General features: G+C 52.5%; 10 protein-coding genes across 10 annotated transcripts; 2 read left to right on the top strand and 8 right to left on the bottom strand.

Annotated features, from left to right (window-relative positions):
- Nucleotides 1-524: 524 nt before the first annotated feature.
- Nucleotides 525-2,684, bottom strand: BDZ83DRAFT_627386 (uncharacterized protein). Its single transcript, XM_060508627.1, has 4 exons — nt 1,993-2,684; nt 1,546-1,928; nt 1,408-1,481; nt 525-1,344 (listed from the first exon to the last, which is right to left on the bottom strand). Exons 1-4 carry the CDS (start codon nt 2,284-2,286, stop codon nt 923-925), a joined length of 1,173 nt encoding a protein of 390 aa, XP_060363159.1. The 5' UTR covers nt 2,287-2,684; the 3' UTR covers nt 525-922.
- Nucleotides 2,685-3,326: 642 nt separating this feature from the next.
- On the top strand, nt 3,327-4,642 carry BDZ83DRAFT_627384 (alpha/beta hydrolase fold-3 domain-containing protein). Its single transcript, XM_060508626.1, has one exon. The coding sequence runs from the start codon at nt 3,436-3,438 to the stop codon at nt 4,624-4,626; it is 1,191 nt and encodes a 396-aa protein (XP_060363158.1). The 5' UTR covers nt 3,327-3,435; the 3' UTR covers nt 4,627-4,642.
- Nucleotides 4,643-4,960: 318 nt separating this feature from the next.
- On the bottom strand, nt 4,961-6,823 carry BDZ83DRAFT_753864 (sterol esterase; the record flags this gene model as incomplete). The annotated part of the gene is made up of 2 exons (XM_060514408.1): nt 4,961-6,588; nt 6,652-6,823. 2 exons carry the CDS (start codon nt 6,821-6,823, stop codon nt 4,961-4,963), a joined length of 1,800 nt encoding a protein of 599 aa, XP_060363157.1.
- Nucleotides 6,824-7,912: 1,089 nt separating this feature from the next.
- On the bottom strand, nt 7,913-9,636 carry BDZ83DRAFT_753863 (cytochrome P450; the record flags this gene model as incomplete). The annotated part of the gene is made up of 4 exons (XM_060514407.1): nt 7,913-8,343; nt 8,410-9,012; nt 9,062-9,202; nt 9,267-9,636. The coding sequence occupies 4 exons, from the start codon at nt 9,634-9,636 to the stop codon at nt 7,913-7,915; spliced, it is 1,545 nt and encodes a 514-aa protein (XP_060363156.1).
- A 1,057-nt stretch (nt 9,637-10,693) lies between these two features.
- On the bottom strand, nt 10,694-12,301 carry BDZ83DRAFT_793910 (uncharacterized protein; the record flags this gene model as incomplete). The annotated part of the gene is made up of 5 exons (XM_060515793.1): nt 10,694-10,782; nt 10,838-11,041; nt 11,107-11,864; nt 11,917-12,011; nt 12,065-12,301. 5 exons carry the CDS (start codon nt 12,299-12,301, stop codon nt 10,694-10,696), a joined length of 1,383 nt encoding a protein of 460 aa, XP_060363155.1.
- Nucleotides 12,302-14,034: 1,733 nt separating this feature from the next.
- Nucleotides 14,035-15,532, bottom strand: BDZ83DRAFT_753861 (glycine cleavage T protein; the record flags this gene model as incomplete). The annotated part of the gene is made up of 3 exons (XM_060514406.1): nt 14,035-14,091; nt 14,151-14,717; nt 14,786-15,532. The coding sequence occupies 3 exons, from the start codon at nt 15,530-15,532 to the stop codon at nt 14,035-14,037; spliced, it is 1,371 nt and encodes a 456-aa protein (XP_060363154.1).
- A 789-nt stretch (nt 15,533-16,321) lies between these two features.
- On the bottom strand, nt 16,322-17,488 carry BDZ83DRAFT_753860 (Intradiol ring-cleavage dioxygenase; the record flags this gene model as incomplete). Its single annotated transcript, XM_060514405.1, has 3 exons — nt 16,322-16,345; nt 16,491-16,692; nt 16,758-17,488. 3 exons carry the CDS (start codon nt 17,486-17,488, stop codon nt 16,322-16,324), a joined length of 957 nt encoding a protein of 318 aa, XP_060363153.1.
- Nucleotides 17,489-18,245: 757 nt separating this feature from the next.
- BDZ83DRAFT_720965 (uncharacterized protein) lies at nt 18,246-19,815 on the top strand (the record flags this gene model as incomplete). Its single annotated transcript, XM_060512331.1, has 5 exons — nt 18,246-18,248; nt 18,305-18,886; nt 18,987-19,303; nt 19,413-19,683; nt 19,768-19,815. The coding sequence occupies 5 exons, from the start codon at nt 18,246-18,248 to the stop codon at nt 19,813-19,815; spliced, it is 1,221 nt and encodes a 406-aa protein (XP_060363152.1).
- Nucleotides 19,816-21,748: 1,933 nt separating this feature from the next.
- BDZ83DRAFT_406228 (uncharacterized protein) lies at nt 21,749-23,126 on the bottom strand. Its single transcript, XM_060502878.1, has 2 exons — nt 21,837-23,126; nt 21,749-21,768 (listed from the first exon to the last, which is right to left on the bottom strand). Exon 1 carries the CDS (start codon nt 22,874-22,876, stop codon nt 21,863-21,865), a length of 1,014 nt encoding a protein of 337 aa, XP_060363151.1. The 5' UTR covers nt 22,877-23,126; the 3' UTR covers nt 21,749-21,768; nt 21,837-21,862.
- Nucleotides 23,127-26,163: 3,037 nt separating this feature from the next.
- Nucleotides 26,164-26,713, bottom strand: BDZ83DRAFT_406196 (uncharacterized protein). Its single transcript, XM_060502877.1, has one exon. It carries the CDS (start codon nt 26,513-26,515, stop codon nt 26,225-26,227), a length of 291 nt encoding a protein of 96 aa, XP_060363150.1. The 5' UTR covers nt 26,516-26,713; the 3' UTR covers nt 26,164-26,224.
- Nucleotides 26,714-26,887: the final 174 nt, after the last annotated feature.

Here is a 26,887-nt window from a genome sequence, read left to right as displayed (position 1 = left end):
GCTTCTGGGTTAATAAGTTGTCTGGGCAGGTCAAATTGCATTTTACCCCTTTTGATCTATACCCATGGAGTATTGCCCAACGTGGACGACGATCACTACGGAGTGAGTCTGGCTAATACCCCTCTCAGGTCGATATTGGGCGGTGTATGGATGTCATCGCCGCCGTGCCGGCGTTGATTTCTCCGAAAACCCTCTCAAAACTCTCCGGAGTTCGGACCAGGGGCCGGCAGATGAAGGTTCAGCATTGCATGCCACTTCAAGATGAGAACCAAGATGAGTCCTCGACTCCTCATCTCGATCTCTAGGTATAGTCTACGATCACTGATCCAGTGCATCTCGGAGTGCTTCTGCATTGGTAACCGACTGAATATCGATGCTTCCTGCAAACCCCTTGTCCGAGTCTCAACATCGCAGGGGATCAAATCGACCCCTGGCTGTCATTCTACGAGGGTGTGGACCACGCGGCACCGGGATGCCGCCGATATTGAAATCGGGAACAACAGGCCTCCGTTAATTGATGACAAACAAAACTCTCTTGAGAGCACGGACGTGACTCAGGCCATGGGTTTGAAACTTTCTCCACATGTTCATGCTCGAATGGGAAAAAGATGCCCAATCTGACACAGTCAAAATGTTATTCTGCTTGTGGACAGTGGTGAATGTAGTCCCACCACATGATTGAAGGCAGGCGGAGCAAGACAATGTGCGAGACACATCGCTTATTGATATGGGAGCAAACTTGAAGCTATTCGAGATGGGTCGAAAATGATTATTCTAGAGGCGAGTTCTATGGCAATCTAAGAAACTAAGGTATCTTCAGAGTTCCAATTTACTCCACCGGTATCGTGTTCAGCGTTCATAGATACAAAGAAAAGGCTATCATCAGTAAAAATACAACAAATTACATGGTATCTAATAACACCTAAACATGCTGCCTCTCCTTTCGCTCTTCTTCCCACGTGACATCTCTCTGGACGACGATGGTATCCATGGGCAAGTCCTCACCGAGAACGTCACGCTTGTCGCTAGTCCTGGTAGCTCCAGAGACTGAGTACTTCATGTTGCTACCGTGGTGCAGATACTCTTCGGAATCGTTACCGGTAGTCAGACGCTCGTGGTTCGCGGAGCGCTTGAAGTTGTGAGAGACGCCGGGGCGCGAGTTACCACCGGTGCCTCCGAAGGTTGCAGGCCCGCCCGAGACCTGGTTAGACTTCTGGTCCCGGGTTGACCACGGCGTGCCGTAACGGATCCTGCGGTAAACTGGAACGAGGGTGACGGCGCAAGCGCCGATGATGGCAATGTAGATCTCCACGACGGTGGCGGTCCACATGAGAGCGTATTGTTCTAATAGTTGAACGAGTTAGCGCCAAATGTTTCGTGGTTGAAGAAGATGGGGTGTTTACGTACGTGTCATGTCTGTTACGCCTATTGAGTAGAGGGAGGCTAACGAGCCGAACCGCACCAGACTAGCAACCACCACACTGTCTCACTTTGTTAGATCGTGCCCACAGACGCGTATTCAAATTTTTTTCGAGGTCTACTCACAGACTGCCTAGCGCGAAAACGCAGCAGATGCCGACTCTCTTGCTCGAGCTGACCTGCAGCTTCATGGTCTCGCGGATCGGAAGCACAAGCGTGAGGATGTCGATTAGACTGTTGGCGATCGAGTTGCCAACAAAGTAGAGAATTAGGTCGATGCAGGTACCCGCGCCGGGGTTCGTCGTCTGTTCCCACGTGTATGCGAGTGGGCGGCACTGCAAGCAGTTCGTGATCAAGATGGCGATGAGCCAACCCAGGCATGCCGCCGAGAGCGTGTAGATGCCCTTTTGCATGAACGGCGTGGGGAAAACGCGCCAGTAGAAGGCCAGCAGGGACAACTTGATCAATGGCGAGGAAAAGCCGTAGCAGAACTCGGCGACGACAACGCACTGCAGTAGAGTTAGTCTTCCACGGCTTGACGGAGTGCAGTAGGGAGTAAGAACTGCATCAAACCTTCAAGAACGTGATCAGCTGATTTGGGTCTTCAGCCATCACATCAACGATGCTTCGTCCCAAGCCGCCGTGGACTGTTGCCTCGATAGTCGTGGCACAAAAGGCATGGTTAATGATCAGACTGACCAACGCCAGCCAGTCGTCGAGACCCCATCCCAAACCAGTGAGCTTTCGTGCCCAGAATCGTCCAATACAGGTGATGGTGGCTATCACCGCAAGAACAACATTGATGGCGATGATTGCCGTGTCCGTATGCGGATCGTTGCTGCTCGTCGATGTCGTCGTCGAAGCCATTTTTTATTCAAACATGAAGCGTCCCTGGTCTGACCTGAGTCGTGTATCTGGTCAAGCAGAGGAGATTCGCCAACAAACCCAACCAACAACTGTCAAATGTGATGACCAGAGCAGGAAGGTGACGAAAGTCGCGAGAATCGGTGGGCGTTATTGTTTATGCACGATGAAAGCTCCTTTAGTGGCTCAAGGGGGGCAGAATCAAAGTCCGGCCTCGATCCTTGGGATGCCGGGCGCGCCCCTCGACGCGCCCCGTTGATAGACATCAGTCTAGCATCAGTCTAGAATGGTCGAAATTTGGAAACATGTCGTAATGCCTGTGCCCTCAAAGTGGTGCCGTCGCACGCTCGAGGGACAAAACTGCGAGAGAATTGCCCGTTGTAGGTTTGCAAAGTCGCAGACGGGCCAATGCCGCGCATACTACCCTAGCTGCCGGCCTTGAAGAGGCCTACTTGCCGGTGCAAGGATACGTTTGTTACTTGGAATTGCGAGTCATGTGACGCCCACTCTCCGTACTACTAGACTCCATTCAACTGTCCACCCCAACACCACACTCGAACGAAGGACATGACTCGCCAAGGCCCCCCCAAGAGTCCACCATCACCAAATGCTACCCTATCAAGTGGTATCAAATCGCGGGCTTCATGTGAAGCGCTGTCTGGCCGAGATTGATTGTGCATCGAGAACTGGATCTGAGCGGGGCCGTGTTGAAGAACTTCGACCTGTCAACCAGGCCCAGGTAGGACGGAATACTCCCCAAAATGTCGAGCTTCACCCCTGGATCCCGGACTCTAGTCGCGAACTCTGAAGAAATCGTGGTTTGCGGAAACAGAAAAAACATGCAGAGTTTTCATGGGTTTTTGCTGCCCCCAGCAAATTGCCTTCTCGAATGGGGAAAGGAAAGACGAACTCTGCCTGAACTGTATCATTGACGATCTGTCACGGCAGGTATTAAGCGCAGTTATCCTCTCGTTGGTATATCGCACCCGAGTGATGGGCTTCTCCTGATTGCTTCCCCTTTTGTGACCCTGGTGATCGATCGACATAGTTATACCGCGGCTTTCATATACTCACTCCAAATCTCTGTAACTCTGTAACTTTCTACCAAGATACTCACTTCCTTACGTCGCAGTTACACGGCGATCACTCACGATGGCCGGCACTCAAGGGGGGAGCTTCCCTATTCTCTCCTACCAACCTCTACGAATTTTCTATCAGATCTTTGGTGCCCTTTTCATTCTTTTCCCCTGCTTGCCGATATGGGCCATCAAGGCCCTGATTCCCTCCTGCCGTCCTCACCCGAAATGGGGCTTCAAACAGGCCCTCATGGCGCGCTTGACGCGAAGTATCGTTGATCTCTACTCAAACGTGGGCATCACTGAGACGCATACCCTCAAGCCAGGAAAGGAGGGCGACCGCTTTCAGACCGCCGACCCCTTCCCTTCAGATCTCTACCTCGGTCCTCTGGCCTCGAACCCTGATGTGAAGCCCACTACCGTGGGGGGCACCTGGTTCCCGGCCAAGCCCGACGTCGAGAAGGGCTTCGAAGGCAATGTGGTTCTGCAGATTCACGGCGGCGCCTTTGTGCTGGGTGACGGCCGCACGGGATACTGCGGCTTCATGGCAAACACGCTCATCGAAAAGGCCGGCGCCGGCGCCGTCTATGCGCCTCAATACCGGCTGTCAGGCTACGGCAGTGGTGCCGAGGCGGCTGCGAACCCGTTTCCCGCTGCTCTGCAAGACGTCCTGACCAGCTACCTCTACCTGACTCGAACCCTTAACATCCCATCCAACCGTATCGTGCTCTGCGGCGACAGCGCGGGCGGCAACCTCGTGATCGCGCTGCTGCGCTACCTCGACACTTACGGACCGGACCTTGGACTTGCCATCCCTAGCTGCGCGGTTCTCATCGCCCCCTGGGTCAACCCCTTGGCCAGCTTGGGTCCGGACTCGGTGTACAAGCAGCATGAGCACTGGAGCACCGACTACCTCCCCGTCTCGTTCTTGCGCTGGGGCGCAAAAGTCTATTCGGCCGATGTTTCCGACGAGAACATGCCGTATGTGACGCCGCTTGGCAACACCTGGGGAACCAAGGTGCCTATCTTCGTGTCTATGGGTGAGGCCGAGATCCTGGAGACCGATGGTACTGCCTGGTGCCGGCAGATGCAGGAGGCCGAGAGCAGCGTCACAGTATCGTACGAGGAGAATGCTGTTCATGATACGCTGCTGATGGGCGCCATTATCGGCTGGACTGAGAGCGCGCAAGCTGTGGCCACGAGAATCGGAGAGTTCTTGAGAGAGGTGCAGACTGAAAAGGCGCCTAAGGGGGCGGATGAAGCTTGAAGATGAGAGACTGGCTCATTCTGTAATAATATGTAGATGAATGTACTTGTAAGTATAAGCATACTAAGAGTTCACAAAGAACAAGTTTCAAACATGATTCCTTCCCTTTGTGGTCAGTGATGAAGGCCCTGTTCTGAGAGTGAACCCAGTTGGAAATGAAATGGACAACAAATTGTGGTGGATCACAGGCTGCCGGAAATACTTGCTCTGGCTCAAGAGCATCAAGTAGTGAGGCCGGTTCTCATTAAAATCATTCATGAATTATAAGATAAATACACGCATAAACGTGACACGATTTAAAATAAGATATCGCATCATTTCCATTGCTGCAGACTTAGATCCGCAAGGATTCCCCAATCTCATTCAGGTACGCGATCGCCTCTTCGCGATAGTCATCAACCACAATCTCTGCGCCGGCCTCGCTCCAAAGAATTGTTGACCGGCTAGTCGACTCGTATTGCGGCCAAGTAGGCACATCACTCATGTCGTGCTTGTTGGGATCCAAGTTGTTGACGAACGCAATCAGCGTACCCATCATGTGGCGCGAATTGTTCGCTGGCAGGGTACCAAAGAAGTTCAATACGACATCACTCGCGTGGAAGCTTCCAAGATACGGGATCGCTTCGAGCACGCTGGCGTCGGCATAATCAGCTGCCGTGACCGCGCCCAGCGTCGCCGAGCCGTCCAGTATAGCCGCGGGCAGCGCTTGGTCGACCTGATAGTTCCACTTGGTGCCCGGCGCGGCATCAAGAAGCTGCCTACGCTGGCTCTCAAAGCTGTAGTCGCCAGTGATGGCCGAGATGCGCTTGAACTGCGTGTACAGCGCATTGCTCTCGCCCGTACCGAACGGCGAACCGGCCGTCTGGTTGGCCGGGTACAGCGTCAGGATCTGCTCGAGCTGCGCGTCGGTGGCATTGGGCCACCAGGTTCTCAGGAAGTAGTCCATTACTTCGTCGTCGGTGGTGGTGTTGGCGGCGTTGACGAGTGAGAAGAGGGTGCCTTCATCTCGCATGTCACCCCAGAGCAGAGGAACGTCGGCAATGGCTCCCGCGCTGACGAGCTTGTCAGGGCTGTCTGTGAAGACTTCGCCGTCGGGGCGGATGGTCCAGGACGAGGCCAAGCTGTTGTACCCGAGGAAGTACGGTACTGTCTGCATGTGCGCGTAGATGTCGTCGTATGAGGCTTCTCTCAGGCAGGCGATGACGTCCGCGGCGTCACTACATCCAACATAGCTCGCTAGGGAGTCAAAGGTCTCCTGCTGTCTCGCGGGACCATCAACCTTGAGCGGACCACCAGAGCTGCCGACCGCCGCCCGGAAGAGGCCCTCGTTGTCGCCGCCGTTGGCTACAAGATGCGCAGCCACTGACCAGCTACCCGCACTTTCGCCCCAGATAGTGACCTTGTCGGCATCACCGCCGAACGATCCGATATGCTTGTTGACCCATCTCAAAGCATTGCGCTGGTCACCAAAGCCTAAGTTTAGCAAGCCAGCGGTAGCCAGCTCTTCAGAGGCGCTGAAGCCAAAGTGGTTCAGACGGTAGTTGATCGAGGCCACGATGATGGGTTGTCCCATGGCGACACTACGCTCAACCACATTAGCAGCCTCGTAGACTACACCGGGGTTCTCGACATCAGCCTGCATCAGCGAGCCGCCTGCGCCGGCCTCGAAGCCACCGCCGTGGATCCACACCAGCACGGGAAGACCGGCGGTGCTGCTGGTGTTCTGGGGCACGTGGATGTTAATCGAGAGACAGTCCTCGCCCTGCTCCAGGGTCGACTGCGAGAGTGCGGCGACGAGGGTGCCGGAGAGACTGCCCAGGGGCAGTACAGAGGGGTCGATGGAGGAGGGGAGCTCGTGTTGCGGGCACACGGCGCCGTAGGCTGATACGTTTTGCACGCCGGAGACGACAGTCTCGGCTAGTACCGAGTGGCTGAACCGCGCCGCAGTAGCATAGGGAATGCCTATCAGCAGCTGTAATTAGTACTGGGCTTCGCATCCGAGAGCGAGGAGCAAGGTTAGCTTACCAAGATAGTTCGAGGTGCCGGTTCTGTCGTCGTTCTTGCCTTGGAACTGGGCGTACGAGGTGTTCACGATGGGCGTTGAGTCTCCAACGAAAAGAGTGGCGCCGGTGACGATCTGAGTCGTTGCGTGGCAAATGCTCACCGCTGAGGCGAGGACGACCAGTCGTTGCAGCATGGTTGTCAAAGAGCGGACGTCTGAGTTGGGCAGACAAGACTGGGCCGTGAATGAGAAGCTGAGAGCAAACTTGTCTTTCTCATTGGGATAAAGGGGGCCACGAGACAATATTTGAAAAACTTGGTCAAGCCTCCCGCCGGGCCGTCATTATCCAAACTGGCAATGGCTTCATGCGAAGCCGGTTCCGGGAGACCCGTTGGAAGTCCCGGAGGTCTCCTCATAGAAACCCCGATGCAGATTCATTGACCGGACAGTGACGCAAGCAAGAGGTCTAAGCGGCCTCCCACCACACATTATTGGAAAATTAGATTGCTATAGCATCTTTATGCGTAGAATGCGAGGAGCACTCATTGCTATTAGCCACGTGGTATAGATGAATTATTGAACTGGTGGGGTGAAATGGGCAAAAGCCAGAAGGAGAACTTGGGCCGGTCCTGGACGTTGGGATAGCTCATGACTCGACTACCTTGCCCAGAGGACCGGCAGGGTCAATCCCTGTTACCACATGGGATGGCAGCAGCGACGATGGCTCCGTTATCACGTACATAAACCCCGGTGGCGGGGACAAGATCCAGGAATAGTGCAACGACGGAGTGGCTGTGACAATTTGAAGTCTTATCTGCGCTGATTCGTGACAGGTTCATGACAAGCGAAGCTCTCCGTTCGCAGAAGTTTGTCAAGTTTGGAGCCTCACTCTGATCGGTCAATTTCGGAGAATTAAAGATCTTGCGGGAGGAGAGCGAAGAAGCAATTGACACAACTAGCAACCTGATGCCGCTACGCGTTCGACTACTGCCTCAGTTGTGTCTTGTTTGTATGGCTCGTAATCGTAGAAACCTGCCCTTGCCATTGAACTAACAATACTGATTGATATTAACAACAAAACACACGCTTAGCCAACGAGATGGTTTCCACTAAGTGCGAAGTCTCCATTTTGTCAATACAGATGGAGTGCTGTAGTCGAAGAATGAATGCCACATACTTAGTTGCCCGTATCTTTAAATGCTTGTCTTAACTGTCCAGCTAGAATAGCCACCCCCTCTGTTCCTGACTGTTATCTTCGACGGATCCCAAACCAATCTCCCCACTTCACAATGCGTCAATGTCAATCCCCGTATTCTGTCGCCTCGCTACAATAGCCTTCGTACTACCCGACGATAAGGAGAGACTGAACTCGTGAATCGTGTGTTCAAATCCGCTGTCCAGCTTCCAGTCGTATTTTTGCAGCAAGTGACATAAGAGAACCTTGACCTCGTTGGAGGCAAAAAATCTCCCAGGACACGCGTGCAAACCGTGGCCAAATCCCATGTGTGACACCGATGTGCTCACCAGATGAGACTTGCTATCCATCTTGGGGTCTCCACGCATTCGGAAGAATCGATACCCGTCAAACTCAAGAGGATCTGGATACACGTTGGGGTCCACCATCGAGCCTAGATCCGCCATGCAGCGGTCTCCCTTCTCGAGGACCAATCCTCCAGGAAGCTTGACTTGGCTAGTTGCTTTCCGATTCATCGTCGCTAAAAGCCAATCAGTCATTTTTTGTTGAAACACATGAAAGATTTCCGTTTTAAGTAGTCGCTTACCAGAAGTTGTCGGCTTGAGTCTCTGCGCCTCCTTGATGACACTGTCAAGCAACTTCATGTTAAACAAAGCAGACTTAGTCCAACCCTCTTTCCGGAGGACTGTCACAATCTCAGCACGGACATCCTCCATCAACTGTGGTCTGACCATCAGTCGCAGCATCGTTTCCGTTGCTAGGTCAGTAGTGGTGTGAATAGCCACAACAGAGAGGCCAAGTTGAGCTCCGACTGGGTCAAAAGGACTGCCCTGAGACTCTTCCATGACCCATTGAATCGCGTCTTTGTAGGAAGGTTCAGTCCTCCCTTCAGCCAATGCCGTCTTTCTCTCCCATTCTCGCTTCTCCAGTACCGGGTTCAGAACTCGTCGTGCCTCTGCAACTTGTTCTTTGAGTAGTCGACACTGCGGAATGAAGTAGCAGGCGATGTGACGAAGATAATAAGGGTACTGCCGAAGAATTTCTGCGGCCGAAAAGGTATTGATGCTGTAAGAACCAGTGATTGTAATCCAGGCATCGTTTCGGCAGAGTTCATCGCCAAGAAACACACGAGAGGACAGACGGGCCACAAGGTTCAGAAGCGCTTCTTGAAGCGGAACCTCTCGCCATTCTGCTCCTTTGAGTTAAGCCGTTCCATTTGAGAAGGCAAGGTGGCTTACCTGTCGAAGTTCCGAGAATCAGGCGCGTAGCAAAGTCAGCTTCCAGCGACAGTGGTGCAGTAATCTCATCTTGATAATGACGTTGAGTAAGCAATAGAAGCTCAGGCGGGGTGTTGAAGACGTACTTAGCATCTTGGTGATCTTCTTGTTGATAGTCTTGTGAAGTAGCTGGTCCTTTCGGCCATCAAAAGCAAAGCCCTCGAACCCGGGAATGTTGGGGTGAAATTATCCACAAAGGCATCGAGGAAGTTTAGAGAACGCTCATTGCGAATCTCGTCGGCGTGTTGCGCCGGAATGACAATGAGATCCCCCAAGTCGGTGAACATTCGGTAGGGCTTGCCTTTGAAGGCCTCCCGAGCATTGGCCATCAGACTTCGGGCATTGCTGACGAAATGTTGTTTGGTCTTCTGGCCAAGGAAATCCCACTTTGGGGGCCGGTTGATGTAGGGGAGGTGGTCGTGGCGTCCTGGTATGGAGACATAGGCGAGTGTCAAGGAGAGGACTACAAAGAGCAGGCCAAGAGCTGACTGCTGCGGCTCTAGTGTGGCGGACCAGCCGCTCCAGATTGAAGACATGTTGATGAATTACGTAGTAGATGTACTGCTGATGTAAAGTTGCTCCAAGCCAGTCGTGAGCTGGTATGCAACGTTTAGGATAATGATGTTCGAGCTTATCTTATACAACATAGATCGGAGTCCTAGCAGACCGCGACATCCCGAGTGCTACTTGAGATGCAGAGGCAGGGCCGTCCCTACCAAGAGCCAAAATCTCCGTGTCAAAGGCCGGGCTGTATGTCATCGAGTGGGTACCTTGGGCATCTGCCGCGTACACGATGTCTGCTGTCAGAGGTTTTGACCGCCATGGTCCAATGAGTTCGTCGCATATGTCATCGGAACTTGACACTGCGATGTATGTCTCCCTGCAACATGGAAAACTCTGCTCTCACCGCACTCTTAGACTCCGTAGTCCGCATATACATATGAGCGTGGAGAGGCACCCCGGTGGGATTCAGGGTGGAGTCTCGAGCTGGCCATGCCCCCGATGGTTCTCACAGTGTGCGTTAGTTATATAGCCAACATCATCCCTGAACTCAAGCTACGGCTTTCTTACGTTTTTCCATGGTGAGAACAGTGTTCGTACTATGTCGGTGGCATGTTCTAGCGCAGGTTCGTGTCAACGTTATGACGGTCGTTGTCAGGGCGGGATGGCTTTATTGCCTAATTAGGCAATGTGGGATGGAGGGGCTTTGACTGGGGCAGATGGAACTTTGATATCCTCAAGGAATCGCAGGACAAGTAATTTGAATGTGAGAAAAGATAGCTGCATGGGCCTGCCTGAGGGCTCTCCTTGTTTTCTTGCCGACCATTGAGTACTCAATCTTGGGTTATCTTCAGCAGAAATGACACGCAGAAGATGCCCCGTGATGTGTCTGCTTGTTCTTTCTTATATAAAGCTGGAGACGTTGCTATGAGATGGAAAGAGAATGTGTACTGCCTAGTCAGAAGCGGGATTTATTACCAACAGTAATATCTTAGTTTTCTTTCCGTTCTGCATCCTTGACATGGTAGCATATGGTGAGTACCTAAGTACGACATGAAGGCACCACGGCCGAGCAGGACACGTGCAACCATATTAAGTTGGTTGCTGCCTCTCTGTATCTGAAGCTTCCTGCTCATACAACTTGGCAAGCTCGCGGAGAACCCAGCTCATACGTGGTGCAACTGTTAATCGGATTTCAGCAACAGGAACCCAAGGATGCATTCAAGTAATACTCACCACCCCAAACCCAAGTATCGTCATAGAGTCCAGCCCAGACACGAGCAAGATCCGCAGCGAGAGACCGAGATGGAGAGCGATCAACGTCAATCTGGCCGAGAAGATATCGAACATTGTCGAGGACCTTCGTTTCTTCTGGCGTAGTCTTTCCACTTGTAGACTGCAGACATTCGACCGTATGAACCCACTTCGTCACTAGAAGGGCTGACAAGGTCAGTACGAAAACGTCTTGTTCATGGCGAAAACTTCACGAAAGAATCAAGGCATACCGGCATCCCATCCCGCCAAAGCATGTTCAACACTCCACTTCAACGCCGCCGTCTTTTGCGTGAGCAAGACTCCCGCTCGAATCGGTATCGCAAAGCCTTCCAAAGCACAGTCGACAGCCATGGTCATGTACCCATCCCGCTCTTGAGCAGCGTCAAAGTAGCGCTGCAAGATAACTAGCATATCCTGGCTGCTCTCCTGGAAGAGCAGCGACCGGTCCAGAGACCGAAAGTTGATGAAAGCTCGGCCATACGAAACGCGCAAAACGGCAAATGCGTTAAACAACAATGGCCCGTCAGCTTCACTCCACGTGCCGTCATTGCCATCGCGTGTTTCAGTCAGCAGGTCTCTGCACCTCGAAAGAGCAGCCTCTATCCTCTTGGCGTCGGACTGGTGGCTCTCTCGATAGCTCTGAGTCGTTCCGTAGCAGGCCTCTTTCCCGTGGGCGAAGAACCAGACGACGATGGCGACTTGGTGCATCACGATTGACGCTGCGAACGGTGACCACGTCCAGCTTGCGTCTAGTCTCTCTTCCTCTACGCTGTTACCAAATATCCAAGCTGTTGCTTGGCGAAGACCTAGGGGCGAAGAAGGCAGTCGTCTCTCCAGAGACGACCTCCATTCGGACGCACTCGTGGCATCCCATAACTCATCTTCGGCGGGCATCTCAATGTTACACTCCTCTAGCGCCGCGAAGCCTGTTACGATACCGTAGGCTATGACGAGGAGGTTACCGAGAACCATGCAGCAGCACATTAGACTTGATGATGTCAGTCAGCGGCGAAGTCTTCGACGGGAATATGTGCTCTTACCGCTTTATCGACTCATGTTCGATCCAAGAATGCCACTGAGAGAGGTTCAAGTTCATCGACCCAGGCTTAGCGCGGGCCATTCTTGACCGAAAATCCTGGAATCATCTGTAAGCGTATGGAAGAAATGTCTCGGACTCTGTAGACGCACGGCTGATAAATGGCCGCAGCCGACGAGAGCCTGACGTATCAACCGCGGCTCACCGCTGAACGAAGCAAAGAAGACGAGAATGAACCGCGTCTGGGCCAGTACCAGAGGTCCCTGATCTGGTGGCGGTGAGTCTCGAGGTCTCGCCCAGTCATCCAAAAGTTCTGGGATAGCCTGTAGTCGCTCAAAGTCTATGCTCAATAGAACTCGCTCGGCTGTGAAATAGAGTGAGGAGGCCATCTTTCTCTGAAGTCTGTGAAGTGCACCTATGGCGCACATTCCCAGGATTAGTGAACTAGGAACCTTCTCTAATTCTAGACTCTGCAGGTGCAGGAAGGGAAAGTGTATATGGAAGGCATCCACGTAGGAGTTGAAGTATTGCTGCAAGCATGTAACGGGTGGAAGTTGAAAGTCTCTGAGCTGCGCCTTGGTGAGGTGTGACTCTATATCAGCCAGGCAGTGAGCTCTCATCTCTTCTGTGAAAACGACTTTGTGGTTCTTTGCTGTCGTTGACTTGAGTATTCGCGGCGACCATCTTCGTCGAGGCTTAAGTGCGCTTTGGCATATGGTGTGTCCTTGTGATAACGTCGGAACACTTTCAACCCTGTCTGAAGAGTTATTTTGGTTGCCTGAGAGGTGAGTTTGATGCAAAGATGCTGGTGGCTGAAGCTGCTCGGGTGCAGTCTCGGATACTGGAAAAGCAAACTGATCGAAAGTTCTACCCAGGAATGGATCGAAGAACTCAAGAGAAATATCGCCGAATACATAATTCTCGACATCGGACATGATGTCATAGCCGAAGTGAGGAATATCTCCTGATACGTCTGGCCCGTCGACAATTACCGAAGGTAGGCTGCCTTCAGATAACATCTCATTTGTTATTCCTATGCCTCCCTGTAAATTCCGATTCTGCTCATTTGGAGTGGCCATAGATGTTGGTTCATCAACTTGGGCATTTCTTGAGGATGGCTTCTCTGAACTAGAGGCTGCATCGGATTGCAAATGATCTCGGTGGAAAGTCTTTTCATGGCGAGTAACGAGATCACTAGCAACACATCGTTAGTGGTGAAGTGTTGTTTGGAACCCTAGCCCTGACAAACTCACTTGCGAGCGAAGCGTCGACTGCATATGCGGCAAGAGAACGGCTTCTCTTGTGAATCTAATCCTCTTTAGCTGAAATCCCAGACTTCTCACAGAGGTCAACCCAACGGCCTCGCTCATGGCGATTGCGATGCTCGCTTCGCTTAAACGTCTTTGGACAGATCCGACATCGGTGCTGAACTCCTGCCTCTTTGCGGAAAGAGATGACAGACATGCCAGGAGCCGTTGTGAACGCCATAGCCGAGATACGCGGTCAATGAACTGGAGGGGTTCGTTTCTGAGTGACGTTGGCTTGAATGTCCACCAAATGCGTGGAGTAAGAGTTTGAAGGTCAAAGTGCCGGTGACGAAAGGACGGACTGTTTAAGCCTCCGTGTCCAATCCTTGGTGCCTCCACAAACCGGGGCCGGCGGGCGGGCCGCTGCAGGCTAATGACGCGCGGGGTAATTGTCCGAGTAAGTCATGCGCATATGATATGGAAGTCGGTGACCGTGTGGACAGGGTAATATTTGGCGTCTAACTGAATGAGGCTAATTTATACAACTTTCTGTCCTACATCTGCTAAGAATACGTTTCTCGTTGACACAAAGGCCATGAAGGCGCATGGCAAAATGGTCAAGCATCGTATGTCGCAGGACTATCGTCAGGGACAAGACAACGTATTTGGAGATTTAGGTCATTTTAGGGTGTGTGTGTGTGACGTGTCGAGACTGACATGATGTGAATATTCAAATCCTGCGTCAGCAGTATTGACGCAACAAGAATATGAGCAGATTCTCTATGGAGATAAAAACTAAAGAGCAGAGATCCCTCACGCCAACATTTGATACCTGCCTTCCTTTACAGCGGTACCGGGAGTCCCTGTGTAAGCATCTACTTCTGAATGGAGTGCCGTCTCTTGTCCTCTTTGTACGGCGCAGGCTGCACAGTCTGTGTTCCACATCAGCTGGACATTCTCCAAGTCACGAAGCGATCTCTAGTGCACTTACCGCCCTGATGATTTTCACGGGAGACCCTTCAGATCCCCATTTCACCTCAACGACCGTCCCTGGAGCGGCATGCTCTTTGGCAATAATCCCGAGTGACACCATCTCCTTGAACCAATAGCTATAGCACCGAGAAACAGCGCACCCGACCGTCTTGCCTTCGCGCAGAACAGTACTGCCAACAACATTGCCAAGCAAGCTGCGAGGCATTTCCATATACTCAAAGGGCTCCGGCCGAAAGAGTGATGCAAAAACGTCAGTTACATCTTCCTCGTTCCAAATCAGTGTCACCAGCTGGTTCGGTGGGCTGTCCTTGAGCTTGAGAAGGGCGTCGCGTCCGATGAAGTCGTGATCAAAGTTAATGAGCCAGCCCCAGTTCAGGTCGAATGGCGTAAAGTGGTAGGAGACGGGGTCTGCTCCGTGACTGCCGCTGGCTTTGGAGAGATAGTGATCAAAGTCGAAGCCGATATCTCGCGCAAATTGCCGGAACTGCAAAAGTTCTTTGTCGTCTGCGGGCGCGTGTACGGCCGGAATGAAGTCTGCGGCCGGAGTCGCAAACGCGGCTTCAACCTGGTATGCATGTATTAGTAGCTGTTGTTGGTTGGGAAGAAGGGGCGTGTGTTCCTTACGTGATTTACCATCTTTGCGCGAGCACCCAATTGCCGGATATTGTGCTTCTTGCCGGCGTCTACGATGGACCCATAAATCTTTTTAGCATCCTTCGTCGACCCCCAAAGCTCGAAGCCGAGTTCGCCGGATACACCTTGTCTCAGACAAAGGAACTTGCTGCCCTCGATCGAGAGCTCCTTATAATGCATAAACTTGATATCCCGGACACCTTTATCCGTCACCTCATCCAGAAGCTGAACGCTCCGAGGACCCTGGATTTGAAGAAGGAACCAGTCATCAGTGACCAGCTGCAGAGTGGCATCAAACCTCTTTCTGCCCTGTTGGAATTGGTACACAAGCCAAACCGTCCCGGGACCGCCAGTGAACAAGAAATCGTCCTTTCCAAGCATCAAGACTAGGCCCTCGCCAACAACGCATCCATTATCCTGGCAGAAGATGGCATGCTTCGCTTGTCCTGGCTTGAAATTGGGCCAGCGGTTGGTCGAGATGGATTCGAAAAACGCTTGCGCTTCGGGGCCGGCGACGCGAGCTTTGAGCAGAGGCGACCAGTCGCCAATGTAACAGTCCGTCTTCCAGGAGACGCTCTCGTCGATCCAGCCCGAGTATTCATAGGCTTCAAAGGTTGGGCCGAAGCGGGACCAGGTATTGGCGCTCGGGTCTATAGGGACGGCGGGGGCCAGTGGCACGAAGTGCTTCTCGCTTCCGTCATCCCACCAAGGTTGTGTAGCTTTCTGGACTTGAGAGCTGGACGTCATCTTGAGGTTGAGAGAGTTGTTGATTGGTACTGGGAATCACGCTTTGGACTAATTACTCCTTTGCTATTATAGATTCTCTCCATTCTTGTCTCATCGTATCGGCACGACTATTCTTTATGCTCGACATTTTGAGAACCGTTCACTCATGTTCTCCCCACTCACCGGTGGGAGATGAAGTCATCAACTTCCTGCTGGTGTGCATGGCTTGGTCGGGTGAGAAGTTCGAACATCAACTAACATGTCCCAATTAGGCAATGTGGGATGTCGTGTGGGATATCTCCACCCCTGACATGCTACTCCACTTTCTTGTCAGGGGGTGATGGCTCTCGATCTTGGCGACGGACTTGGGAAGTTGCCGAACATTGCGGTCACAATTTTGCATTGCCCTACAGATCTATTTGTGTTAAACTGTAGAATGCTGTTCAAAGTCTATAGAATTTGCATATTGAATCCTTGGTCGGTCGTATGGAGCTGTTGCTGTCACTGATGTTGATGCTGAGGGCCGAGCCCGGAAGTTAGTACTTGAAAGGTAAGGCGCAAGATATTCAACATTCAAAACGACAACAACCATGTGCAAGGGCACTGGTTTCGATGCAATTGATACTTAAATGCTTCGGTCACTAGGCTTCTGTTTTAACTAGAATCAACGAGGGCAACACTGAGAGATGGTTATACATGGTAGATAAGTCGAGTCTCTTAGCTCTGTTCTCTAATGTAGAAAACTATGGCAAACCGCCTGCCTAGATACCGGTCAGTTTCTATCTTGAAAGGAATCTTATAAATTTTCGCTTAAGCAGAGGTTCTCTGAAACTTCTGATAGTGAAATGCTAGATCAGAACTGGCAATGCAATATCATAACATAAAATATCCTAATACTAATGTGATCTCGATTTTATAATGAGACGCCCACCTGTCAACATCGTCTACTTATCCCACGCTTAATGGATGACTCTCTTACTTTAGACTCCCTCAAGACCCTGACCTCCTCTTCCGAAACCAGCACAAAATCATAGGTCAAAAGCCGTGTTGACGGCTTCACGCCGTACTTCTCAGCTAACCCATCAACATCCGAAACAGTCTTCAAGTCCACAATAAGCGACTCTTTGACTCCAAAGACCGCATCAGACCTCTCAAACGGGTCTCCGCGAAGATATAAGGCTCTGTAGCCATGTCAACAAGATCCTAGTATAGTGATCGCCGTGTAGCAGGAGCAAAGAGAACTTACGTGATGAGACGATCATAGCCAGGCTTATCAAACATGAAATGAAAGTGACTAGGCCGGTATCGATGCCTTCCCAACGTCGCCAACAGCCTCCCAACAGGTCCATCCCCCGGAATCGGATACGGCACCGGCACAATCGCTCGGAAAAAGAATCCCCCCTCCTCATCGCTCCTCACAACCGCCCGGCCGTCCGGATTCTCGTACCCGTCATACTGAACATCATAAAACCCCTTTGAATCCGTCTCCCACACATCAACCTTGACCCCCGAAATCGGCAACCCCCGCGTGTCCCTGACCGTCCCAACAACAAGCATCGGCTCCCCATCCCCATCCCTCGAAATCATCTCTCCGTGCGGGACGTCCTTCGCCTCGTGGGTGTGGAACGGGCCGAGGACGGTGCCCTCCGTCGCCCCGATCCCAGGCGGTTTCGGGTGATCTAGCGAGTCGACGAGGAGCGAGAGGCCGAGGACGTCGGAGAGGAGGACGAATTCCTGCCGGACGGAGGTACAGGTCTTGCCGACGTCTGTGAGGAAGGCGATGGCGGTCTCCCATTCTGCGGTGGTGAGGTTTGTTTCGCGGGCAAAGTCGTGGAGGTGGGTGACTAGCTTTTCTAGGAGGAAGCGGGTGCGGGCGTCGGCGCATTTGGAGTTGATGGCGTGGACGTTTTCTGTGATGTTGGATATTGTTAGGTCGTTGAGGGGTGGGTGGGAGAGGTCAATGTTGGAAAAGTCCATTGTGGTGGTATGAATGATTAAGGCAAGGTACATATCAATATTGGGAACAGGTCTCGTTGGGCAAAGGCAGATGGAGATCAGCGCAAACGTACCATAAGAGTTGATATCAAAGCCACATCGAAACCGAATTTGTAATGATTTCCGCCAAAAATGGGCTTTGAGAACCTCGTCTGCGCACCCTCCTCCCGCAGTTCCGGGCACGAGTATGTGGGGAGAGGTTTGGCGAAGTAGAGAGGTAAACATTTCGCACCACCAACCAAGAGAACACAAAATGCACTCTGATTGCAGAAAGAGAGCTTAGTAGCTGTTCATCTTGATTCGTTCTAGACCTCCAGGCTATCTCATAGCCCATCCCCTCCCCCGCGGCTACCACAACCCGCCCCTAGACATCATCCCACTCTGTTACCCCACAAAGTCAAACGTCCGTGGGCATCCCACATAGCTCATTCTCTGCTCAACGACTCTCAATAATGGGAAGGGGGGTTGACATCAGATCCTGGGAGAGCATTGGGTTGTCTCTACCAGGCTATCTTGATGTCATGGAGGACTGATGCCAAGAAACTCGAACGACTCAAAAAATATAACTCATCGTCAAAGATCCGATTCATCAGTATTCATCAATAGTAGCAAGTAACCCAGTCACGTCTATCGAAGACCCGTATATTGTCTCTCTCCAAGGGGCCTGATCCAAAGCATCAACAAACCCAGGCCCTCAAATCCACGCCCATTTCATCAATAATGGCATCTCAAGACCACCATGGTATCAAAAAGGTAGAATTCACACCACCACACAACAGACTCAACCTGCCAACTCAGACAAGTACTAACACCTCCTACCAACAGGTAATAGTAATAGGCACAGGCCCGACAGGCCTCTTGCTCTCCCTCCTTCTCGCGCGGCACTCCATCCCCGTCCTCGTCCTCGACAAATCCACCTCCCTCGACACCCAGCCCCGCGCAACACACTACGCCGCCCCCGCCAACCGCGTCCTCTCCCGCGCCAACCTCCTCTCCCGCGTCAGGCAGCACGGCATCGAAGTAGGCGGCGCCCGCTGGCGCAAACCAGACGGCACTGTCCTCGCCAAGATCGAAAACAGCAGGCTCGGCGTGGAGAACCCGGATCGGATCTCGTGTCTGCCCTTGAATTCGCTGTGTAAGATGGCGCTGGAGGACTTGGAAAAGGAGCCTGCGGCGGAGGTGAGGTGGGGGTATGAGGTTGAGGGGATTCGGGAGGAGGAGGGGAGGGCGGTCGTGAGGGTGAAGACGGAGGAGGGGGTTGAGGAGTTGGGAGCTGATTATGTTGTGGGGTGTGATGGTGCGAATAGTATCATCCGGAGACAGCTGTTTGGGGATGAGTTTCCTGGGTATACGTGGGACTTGCAAATCATCGCAACGAATGTGAGTAGAAAGCACCCCCTTTCCTGCCTCCTGAGAAATTTGAACAGTCAAAGAGACAGAGGAAGGCGAAGAAAAATATGCTAACCAGAGAGCAATAAAGGTCTACTACGACTTTGAAAAACACGGCTGGAAAGACTCCAACTTTGTCATCCACCCAACAGACTACTTCATGGCCGCCAAAATCCAAGACGACGGCCTCTGGCGCGTCAGCTACGGCGAGGTCCCCGGCCTCAGTCACGACGAGTACCGCGCCCGCCAGCCCGCGAAATACGAAACCATGTTACCCGGGAACCCAAAGGCGGACAACTACCAGATCGTCAACTTTAGTCCCTACAAGGTGCACCAGCAGCTCGCGCCGCGGATGCGCGTGGGGAGGTTCATCTTGGCTGGGGATGCTGCGCACTTGTGTAACCCGTTGTAAGTGCCCTTCGTAACTGTGATCCATGTTGAAGACAACGGGGGAGAAAGAGGAAGAGGATCTTCTTGCGTTGCACCTATCTAACCTCTCGGCCCTCGGCCTCCCCAGCGGCGGTATGGGCCTCACGGGTGGCATCGTCGATGTAGGCGACCTCTTCGACTGCCTCACAGGCATCCACGACGGCCAAGCCGACGACGACATACTCGACAAGTACGACCACTACCGACGAGAAAAGTTCAACCAGTTCACGAACCCGGTCTCCGAGGCGAACCTCAAGAGGATGACTTCGGACCCGGACGAGGTTGAGACCAATGACCCGGGGATCGTCGCCATGCGGGGGGCGGACAAGACTGATGAGGCTGCCGTCGCGTTCCAGCTGGTATGTTTATTTGTTCTCAATTACCCTTATCTCCTCCTGGATAGCTTTTGGCGGAGTGATGATCTGATATGCGAATACGCATAGGGTATACTGGGGCTTGCTCATGATATGACGCAGTATTATAAGAAATAGTGATGGCCGGGGTGAGAGACTTCTTAGCTATGAGCTTCGCAATATTTCAAATGCAGATCTAGAAAGATGTGATCCGGACTACGTAGTATGATTGAGGTGGAGAGACACGCACTGTCAACTCAAATTCAGCCTCTAGACACAAGTCAGTACATATACATCGGTCGTTACAGACAACTACTTGGTTCCTATTGCCAGTGCCCATTGTCCCAGGACTCATCCTCAAGCCTACAGACATAACATGCTGGCTCAACCATGATCTGGAGAGTCACCAGAGCATTCACCCGTCCACAGAGTAACTGTCATCTCGAGGGCGGAAATGAGAGCCTTCGAGATGAAGCCTGAGCGTATGACCAAGTAGGACATCCAATCACGATGCTGCCTATCCTGATGGTTCGGAGATTCAGAGTACCACTACGACAATCCAACCACTCGGTTGCGTTGCGACACGAGATCCCGTCGTGTCCGTATGCACTGACACATCGGCGTGGTGTCATCCACGTCAGACTTGCAGCCGTAAGCAAAACTCGGCCAAAGTCCTCATGTGCCGGTGATGATCATCTCGCTCGTGTTGAATTGATCTTCGAGCTCGATGACTTCGTCAAGTGAACAGGAGCGAATAAGAATGAAGCAAACAGAGAGTGTGTTCGTTGCTGAGACAGTAGCTCACTCGAACGACAGTAACATGAATTGATCTAGGGTACTAAACTACAGAGGCCAACACAGAACGTATTATCCACCTACGGATTTGGGGACCGACAATGTAACGACGGGTATGTACAACTTACGCAATGCGCAAAGCCGGAAGGTGTATAAGTCATGTCGCCGACTTGGGACCGAACTTGGGATGGTCCTTGTACTGGGGGTCGCCGCGGACGTGCGAGGACCGAAGATACGGCGCTGACAGCAGGCGACGTCGTTTCGAGGGACACGGAGAGGTGGCTCGCCGAGATGATCTGGAGAGTTGCAGCTCGCTTCAAACGCATTGCAAGATTCGAGTTGTCGGCCGATTTTGGAGAGGGATTGTCATCTACTGATCGACGGGGCCGGCTCATCTTCAAGAGGATCCTGATCCCAGAGCTGCAAGATGGAAAGGAAAGATTCTGGAGAGTGACCCGAGTTGTCAGACTTTAGAAAGCTGCTCTAGTCTCACGAAACCACGCGCTATTCTCGGGCTGTGACCATCGTGTAACCCCAATTGGCTTGATGAGATTGGCTGACGGAGAGAAATCTTCGGTCTTGGACGCGAAAGGTTGACACGCCAAGAAGGGGGGGCCCTTGGAGGCACCCACGCACCGTCGCAATGCCGGTTCGCGGCGAAGGGGCAAAAGCTGGAGACGTTTAAGCGATCCGCCGAAGAATGTTCGTCATGCAGGCAGGCTGTGGACTCGTGGAGTGCGAACAGGTTGCGCTTTGACACCCTTGACTTGACGTCGGAGGTGAAGAAGGGTCGTGAGGGTCTAGTTGACGAACGCCGACTGGCACGGCGGCAAGGAAACTGATGACATGGAAGCTCTGTCGGTGTGTTTTAGGTTTTGTCAGTTTAGCGCGAACATCAATCAGGATGGGGGCCGCCAGTGTTGGAGATTGAGTCGCTAAAAGGCGGGCTTGGATGCGAGTGGGAATGGGGGCCGAGCCCGCCCTTACTCGAAGGGGGAACTGTTGGTCAGTGAAGCAGGGAGAAGGTCGTGTTCCGCAGATGTACAGATTGTAAGCAAAGCCGTTGGAATGTCATTGGAACTGACTGGCGATCACGCGGGGAGATGCAGCTTGTGGTGGTGTGGTGGACTGGTGATGCCGGGATACCTTCTCCCGTCGAACTGTTTGCCTGCTTGTACACTAAGCCATCGACGCCCGTACGGAAGCGGTGCGTTGCAGCGTCTGTTGTAGTGCAAAGTTTCTGGATATCCAATGGTTCTGGAGCGAAGCGATTGGTAGAGCGCGAGACCTCCATTACTGAGCCAGGTCGTCAGCAACGCGTCGGCCTCGACTCCGCCGTCAAAAGGGGTGGTGGTGTCACAGACCTGCAGGTCCAACGACGGACAATTAATTACCCTCGTTTATAAGACGTCGGCATTTGGGGGCCAAGCAGATCTTTGAGATGAGAGAGTGCTTCACTGCCTGGTCTCATTATCGAGTCTCTGCTGGAAAACGACAGTGGGTGATACTGTTGCGGTGATCTGTCACATTGTTCGAGTGGAATATGAGGGTCCTGAGTGCCTGAGGCTCCTGGAATCATGATTCCGACAAGAACATCTTTTCCAAAGAAGGTCGCAAAGACCGTAGATAACTTGGTAGCGAGGGGTATGGCCTCGTGGTGCTCGCCGGTCCCTCGCATAACAGGCCCGCGAGGCCTGGACACACAGACTATGTTCCATCCCGTCGTCCTGTAATCCCACGATGGACACTCGCTCTGCTCGCAGGCCGTCAGGTGTGGGAGCCTGGGACTCGGGAGGGGTGTCGAGGCAGGCGAATAAGCGACGGGCACGAGGTGGGTGGCGGAAAAGGTGGCGCAATCCTGCATTTGGCACGGGCCTCTAGATGCTAAAAGTTGGTGTCTGCACCAGTTCAGGGGAAGCCCATGGGTATCTGCATGTGCTTCCAAGTGGGCGAAAATGAGTGGGCGCGTTTGTAGCGTGAGAATGAACGCGATTGGATCGAGGGCGGCCGAGGTAGCGGAAGCGGGAAGAAAGGCAAATGTCAAGCCCGCGACATTAATAGCCACGATAAGACGATTCAACGAATGGGATATGCCATGTTCGTTGTGAAAGGGAAGCTGGCGGATTCCCGGACAGTTGTCTTGGTTATGGCGAGAGTTGCAATCGCGTTTGGTTCTGACGTTGAGATGTGTGTGCGTTGTTGGTCTAGTTGATCCACCATCCATCCAGCTTTTGCTGGTCACTGCTTGTCCTGGTCTAGGATGGACAGCATTCTTCTTGGAACGCGGAGGTGTCAAAGTATCCGCATCGTGAGGTGGGATTGTCGTCAAGGGATGGCCCAGAAAAGAACGCACTGGCAGAGACCCAGGCGGTATCCGTCGATGTTCGTTTTGATAGACAAACATTGTCGGTCCCGCAGCACGTTGAAGTCGTATCGGTAATGACCATCCGCCATGAGCAATGCTAGCCAGCTAGCGATGTGGAAGACGACTCCATTGACGGTTAGCCCCTGGCGACGGCTTCACAAAGGCCGACGGTGGTGGCTGGGATCCCCTTGGGATTGGCTTCTCCTTTGGGACAAGAGCAGTGGTGGGATGGATGCATCTTGCATTACCCCTGCAGCCCTGTCTCCTCTTGTCCCTTTTTTCTGGACACTTCTGGTCTTTGTGGTGGAAGAAGGTAAGGAAGGATTGGAGGGGACAGCGCAGGGTGGTGCCCGTCAGAAAAGGAGGCTAGTCAAAGACGGCAAGCCTGCCGTTGGTCGCGGTGTCAAGGTGTCTGGCGCTTATGGTGTCTCGTGTCTCGCAGGCCGGCCGTGTTTTGGGGTGCCACGACGGCGTCCAGATCCTCCACTGCCGTGGCGTACGGAGTAGGCTCCCCCAGTCTAAGGGTCAACGGCGACAGGTTCATATCGATGATGGATGTGGCAGATTGTTTCTTTTGCATTGCTCATCTGGCTCGGTTTCCATCATCCATGGTGCGAAAGCGAAGCGGTTGTCTTTGGAAGGGCCCAATGTCATTCTGGAAATGAGCATTGTAATGATTGGTGGGATCGAGGGCGGTAAGAGAGAACAGGACGTGCTCTGCAGAGAGAGATTGAGACGAAGCGCCTGTTTCTTTGTTCCTCGCGAGCGGTCAAGATGGAGAAAGTGAGTATATTTGATTACAAGTATCGGTAAGGCGGGAAAACAGAGTGATAGACTACTTACTGCGTAGACAGTAGTGTAAAGAAAGAGTGATGGAATATGGAGAAGAAACCAATAAAACAATGCTACCAAAAACAAAAGAAGAAAGGAGGGGTTCACTGCCAACTGGGGGCAAAGGAAAATGCGAAAAGCAGTGAAAAGGAGAACCCCTGCAGTTGCAGCGGCCCTGGGGCTCTTTACCAATTCGGGCCAGTTTGGGTGTGTGCTTTCCTCAAGTTCCCCAGCAGCAGCCAAGGGCAACGGGTGCGAGAAATGACATGGAAGGTGCGTCCTGCTGAGTGCTGGCCCCATGTCGCAAGGCTCGTGACGTTTCTCAACTTTTTTTTGTGGATTTTCTAGGTAACTCGTCTTGCGAGGAAGCTTTGATGGGCTGGCTCTTTTCTCGTTTCTTACAGTTGCGGATACGTACTTATGATAAGGTGGATGAGGCAAGTGCAGCTCGAAATGTAGGATAGTGGAGGAAAGAAGACCACTGGTGGGCGTGGCAGGTGCGGAGGAACATGGGATGCCCTCAAAAAAACATGGAAGGGAAGACCATTCGTCTGGTGTTTCCTCCGGTATGTCTGGATCACTTGGATGTTTCTTCAACCCGCTTCGTCATCCATACGGGGCATCGACTAAGGTACCTTACCTTAGCTAAGGTAAGTACCTAATACTTGCCCGCACATATATCGACTAAGGCAAAGTCTGACGGATATCGATGCCATTGACGATTGCAGCGCATCATCAATATCAGCATCGTCGTCGTCGTCGTCCTTATTCAGCATCGGATATGATGATGTGGAATATTGGCGTCCGTGCTCCCTATTGCTCTTTCCCTTGCATATTGATATTGTTGTTGTTATCGTCTCGTCTGGTGTTTCTCTTGCCTGCGCCCGACTTTTTTGACAGGGACAGGGCCACTCCGCAACACCGACCGAGAAAAGAGGCCAACATGAACGTCCATGGACTGCGCATTCAATCTCCCGTATCACTTGCATCCCCTCACAGAAATTCCGTACTCCGTAATTACTCCATACTCTGTATCCGGAGTAGGTACATACCAAGGCACCTCGGTTCATGTCGTGTCGCATGCGCTGTGTAATTAGAATGTCTGCCAACATGCAGGTCCGCGCAGAGACACACAAGAGTCAAGACATGCAGCACCAGCAAAAGCATCAGTAACACAGACGTTACGTCTAATTACCTGATAATCAGAATACGGATCCCCTTTTGACTCTCTGTACGGATACCATAACCCGAAATTCTGCAGAGATTCAACGTTGATACCAGGCGAAAAAGGCCAAGGTCTCAAGTTCCATCCATGTCCCGTCGGGAGGACCACAGTAATACTTGCCTGAGATATTGTCCGTTGTTCATTTTCTAGCTTGTATTGACTAGGTTCCTATTCGTAGCAGTCCCGAATGATGAATCTCATCCCCCATCTGTGTTCTGAACTTCTGTCAAGCATGGATGTTCTAACCCCTGGCCGGTCTTTCTTCTAGGCTGCCCATCAACGAGATTCCTTGTCATGCCTTGCTTGACCCTAATTACTCCGTACCTTCCTGGTGGTACCTTAATTACCTTGACTTCCATGGAGCTGGTGTTTGCAGGTACCTATCTGTACCCTTATTAGCTATTCAAGGTAGCAAGTGTACTTCCCTCTGGGAGCTTGGATTGCTTGTGTCCATTCCTCCTCTTCCCTTCTGTTTCTTTTCCTTCTTTGCACTTTTCCCACGTGTGTTTCGTGGCGTGTTGTTCATCAATAATACCGTAACTCGTTATCAAACCAACAAACTTGACCTCCCAGGTAGAGAGACCTTGCAAGCCTTTCTCAGTAAGTAGGCCAGAAGTCAACAAACCCATCCCGTCCATCCATCATCCATCCACCCGTCTCGCCGTCTCCCTTCTCTAACTGCTTGTGCTTCAAGCGACCAAGCAACCGACCACCCCCCCCCCCTAGTGCGGCGTGCCCTGGCACCGCAAAACATCCGAACTGTGACGAATGCACACCTGCATCTACCGTCCCTTACCGCACACCATCCAACCTTGCCATACGCATTCTCCGTACGGATACACCACGCTTCGCATACCACTTACTTCCACTTGGACTTGGTACACTCCAGTCTCCGCATACAGATACTTCCAGCTATATCCATGTCTACCACGCAGTCCATACTCTGACGATCCAATTCGAACTAATAATACTTCTTAACCCTGCGCTCGCCCACTGCCAGCACAACCTCGACCTGTGTTGCGCGCATCTGCGGATACCTACCAAGCTAGCAATCGCACCGTCGCCGTTTTTTCGTCATTAGCACAAGACACGAGTGAACCACTTCATACACCACACCCTCACCCTCGTCCTCGTCCTCGTCCTCGTCCTCCACCCCTCGCCCGTCGACGGCCGACCACCGCCATCCATCCGGAGCCTAGCAAGTCCTAGGTCAGGGGAAGATTGAGGGTAGCATCCATCGCCTCTTTAGGAGCATCGTACCAACTTTCAAGGCCCGTCACTTTACCCCCCAACATTCGCCTACTCTGTACCCGGTCCCAATACTACCACTACTAGTACGAATACACGCTACCGACGACGGATACTAATACATAATCAAACCTTCCCGCGCACATTTTCCCGTTCCTCGTGGCACTCTTGGCCCTTGAATGCCCACCCGCCCATGCCAAACGGGGGAAAACGGCAAAAGCACCACCAGAGAAAAAAGCAACCTGAACAGCTGCCCAGTTCAGAAAAGAAACATTGCTGCAACGTCGTCCGCTAACACCTGACACCACCCCCCAAAAGACCCAAAGAAGGGGTCCAAAAGGGGACTCGCTCGAGTCTTCATTTCGGCCACTCATTACTCGGTTGGGACTCGTTCACCCCGGGAGACAAAGCCGACCCGCGACACCGAAGTTCGAACCCGGCTTTGTGGACATTGCGACGCCTGAGAAGTCCACTTTGGCCGTCAGTCTGCCCGTTCAAGCCTGCCCACCGCCTGCTGTTCAAACTCGAAGGCCCTCTCTCTCTACAGGCTCTGAATCCTGTGAGCCCGCCGGCAGACATCGACTGATTCTTACGGCGCTGCCATCGCCGTCGGATTGGATCGCTTGACTCCTGGCGTCGCATTGGATCAACCGCGTTGGACAATATTGGGGCGCGTCCCGACTCTTGTTCAGCGGCCGCACCTTGGCATCTATTTGGCGCCGGCCTGCTTGATGCTGCTACTGGCG

This window comes from Colletotrichum acutatum, assembly GCF_030867785.1.
Source record: "Colletotrichum acutatum strain CBS 112980 chromosome Unknown BDZ83scaffold_70, whole genome shotgun sequence".
Lineage (NCBI taxonomy): Eukaryota > Fungi > Ascomycota > Sordariomycetes > Glomerellales > Glomerellaceae > Colletotrichum > Colletotrichum acutatum.
This window is presented reverse-complemented; position numbering and strand designations above follow the sequence as displayed.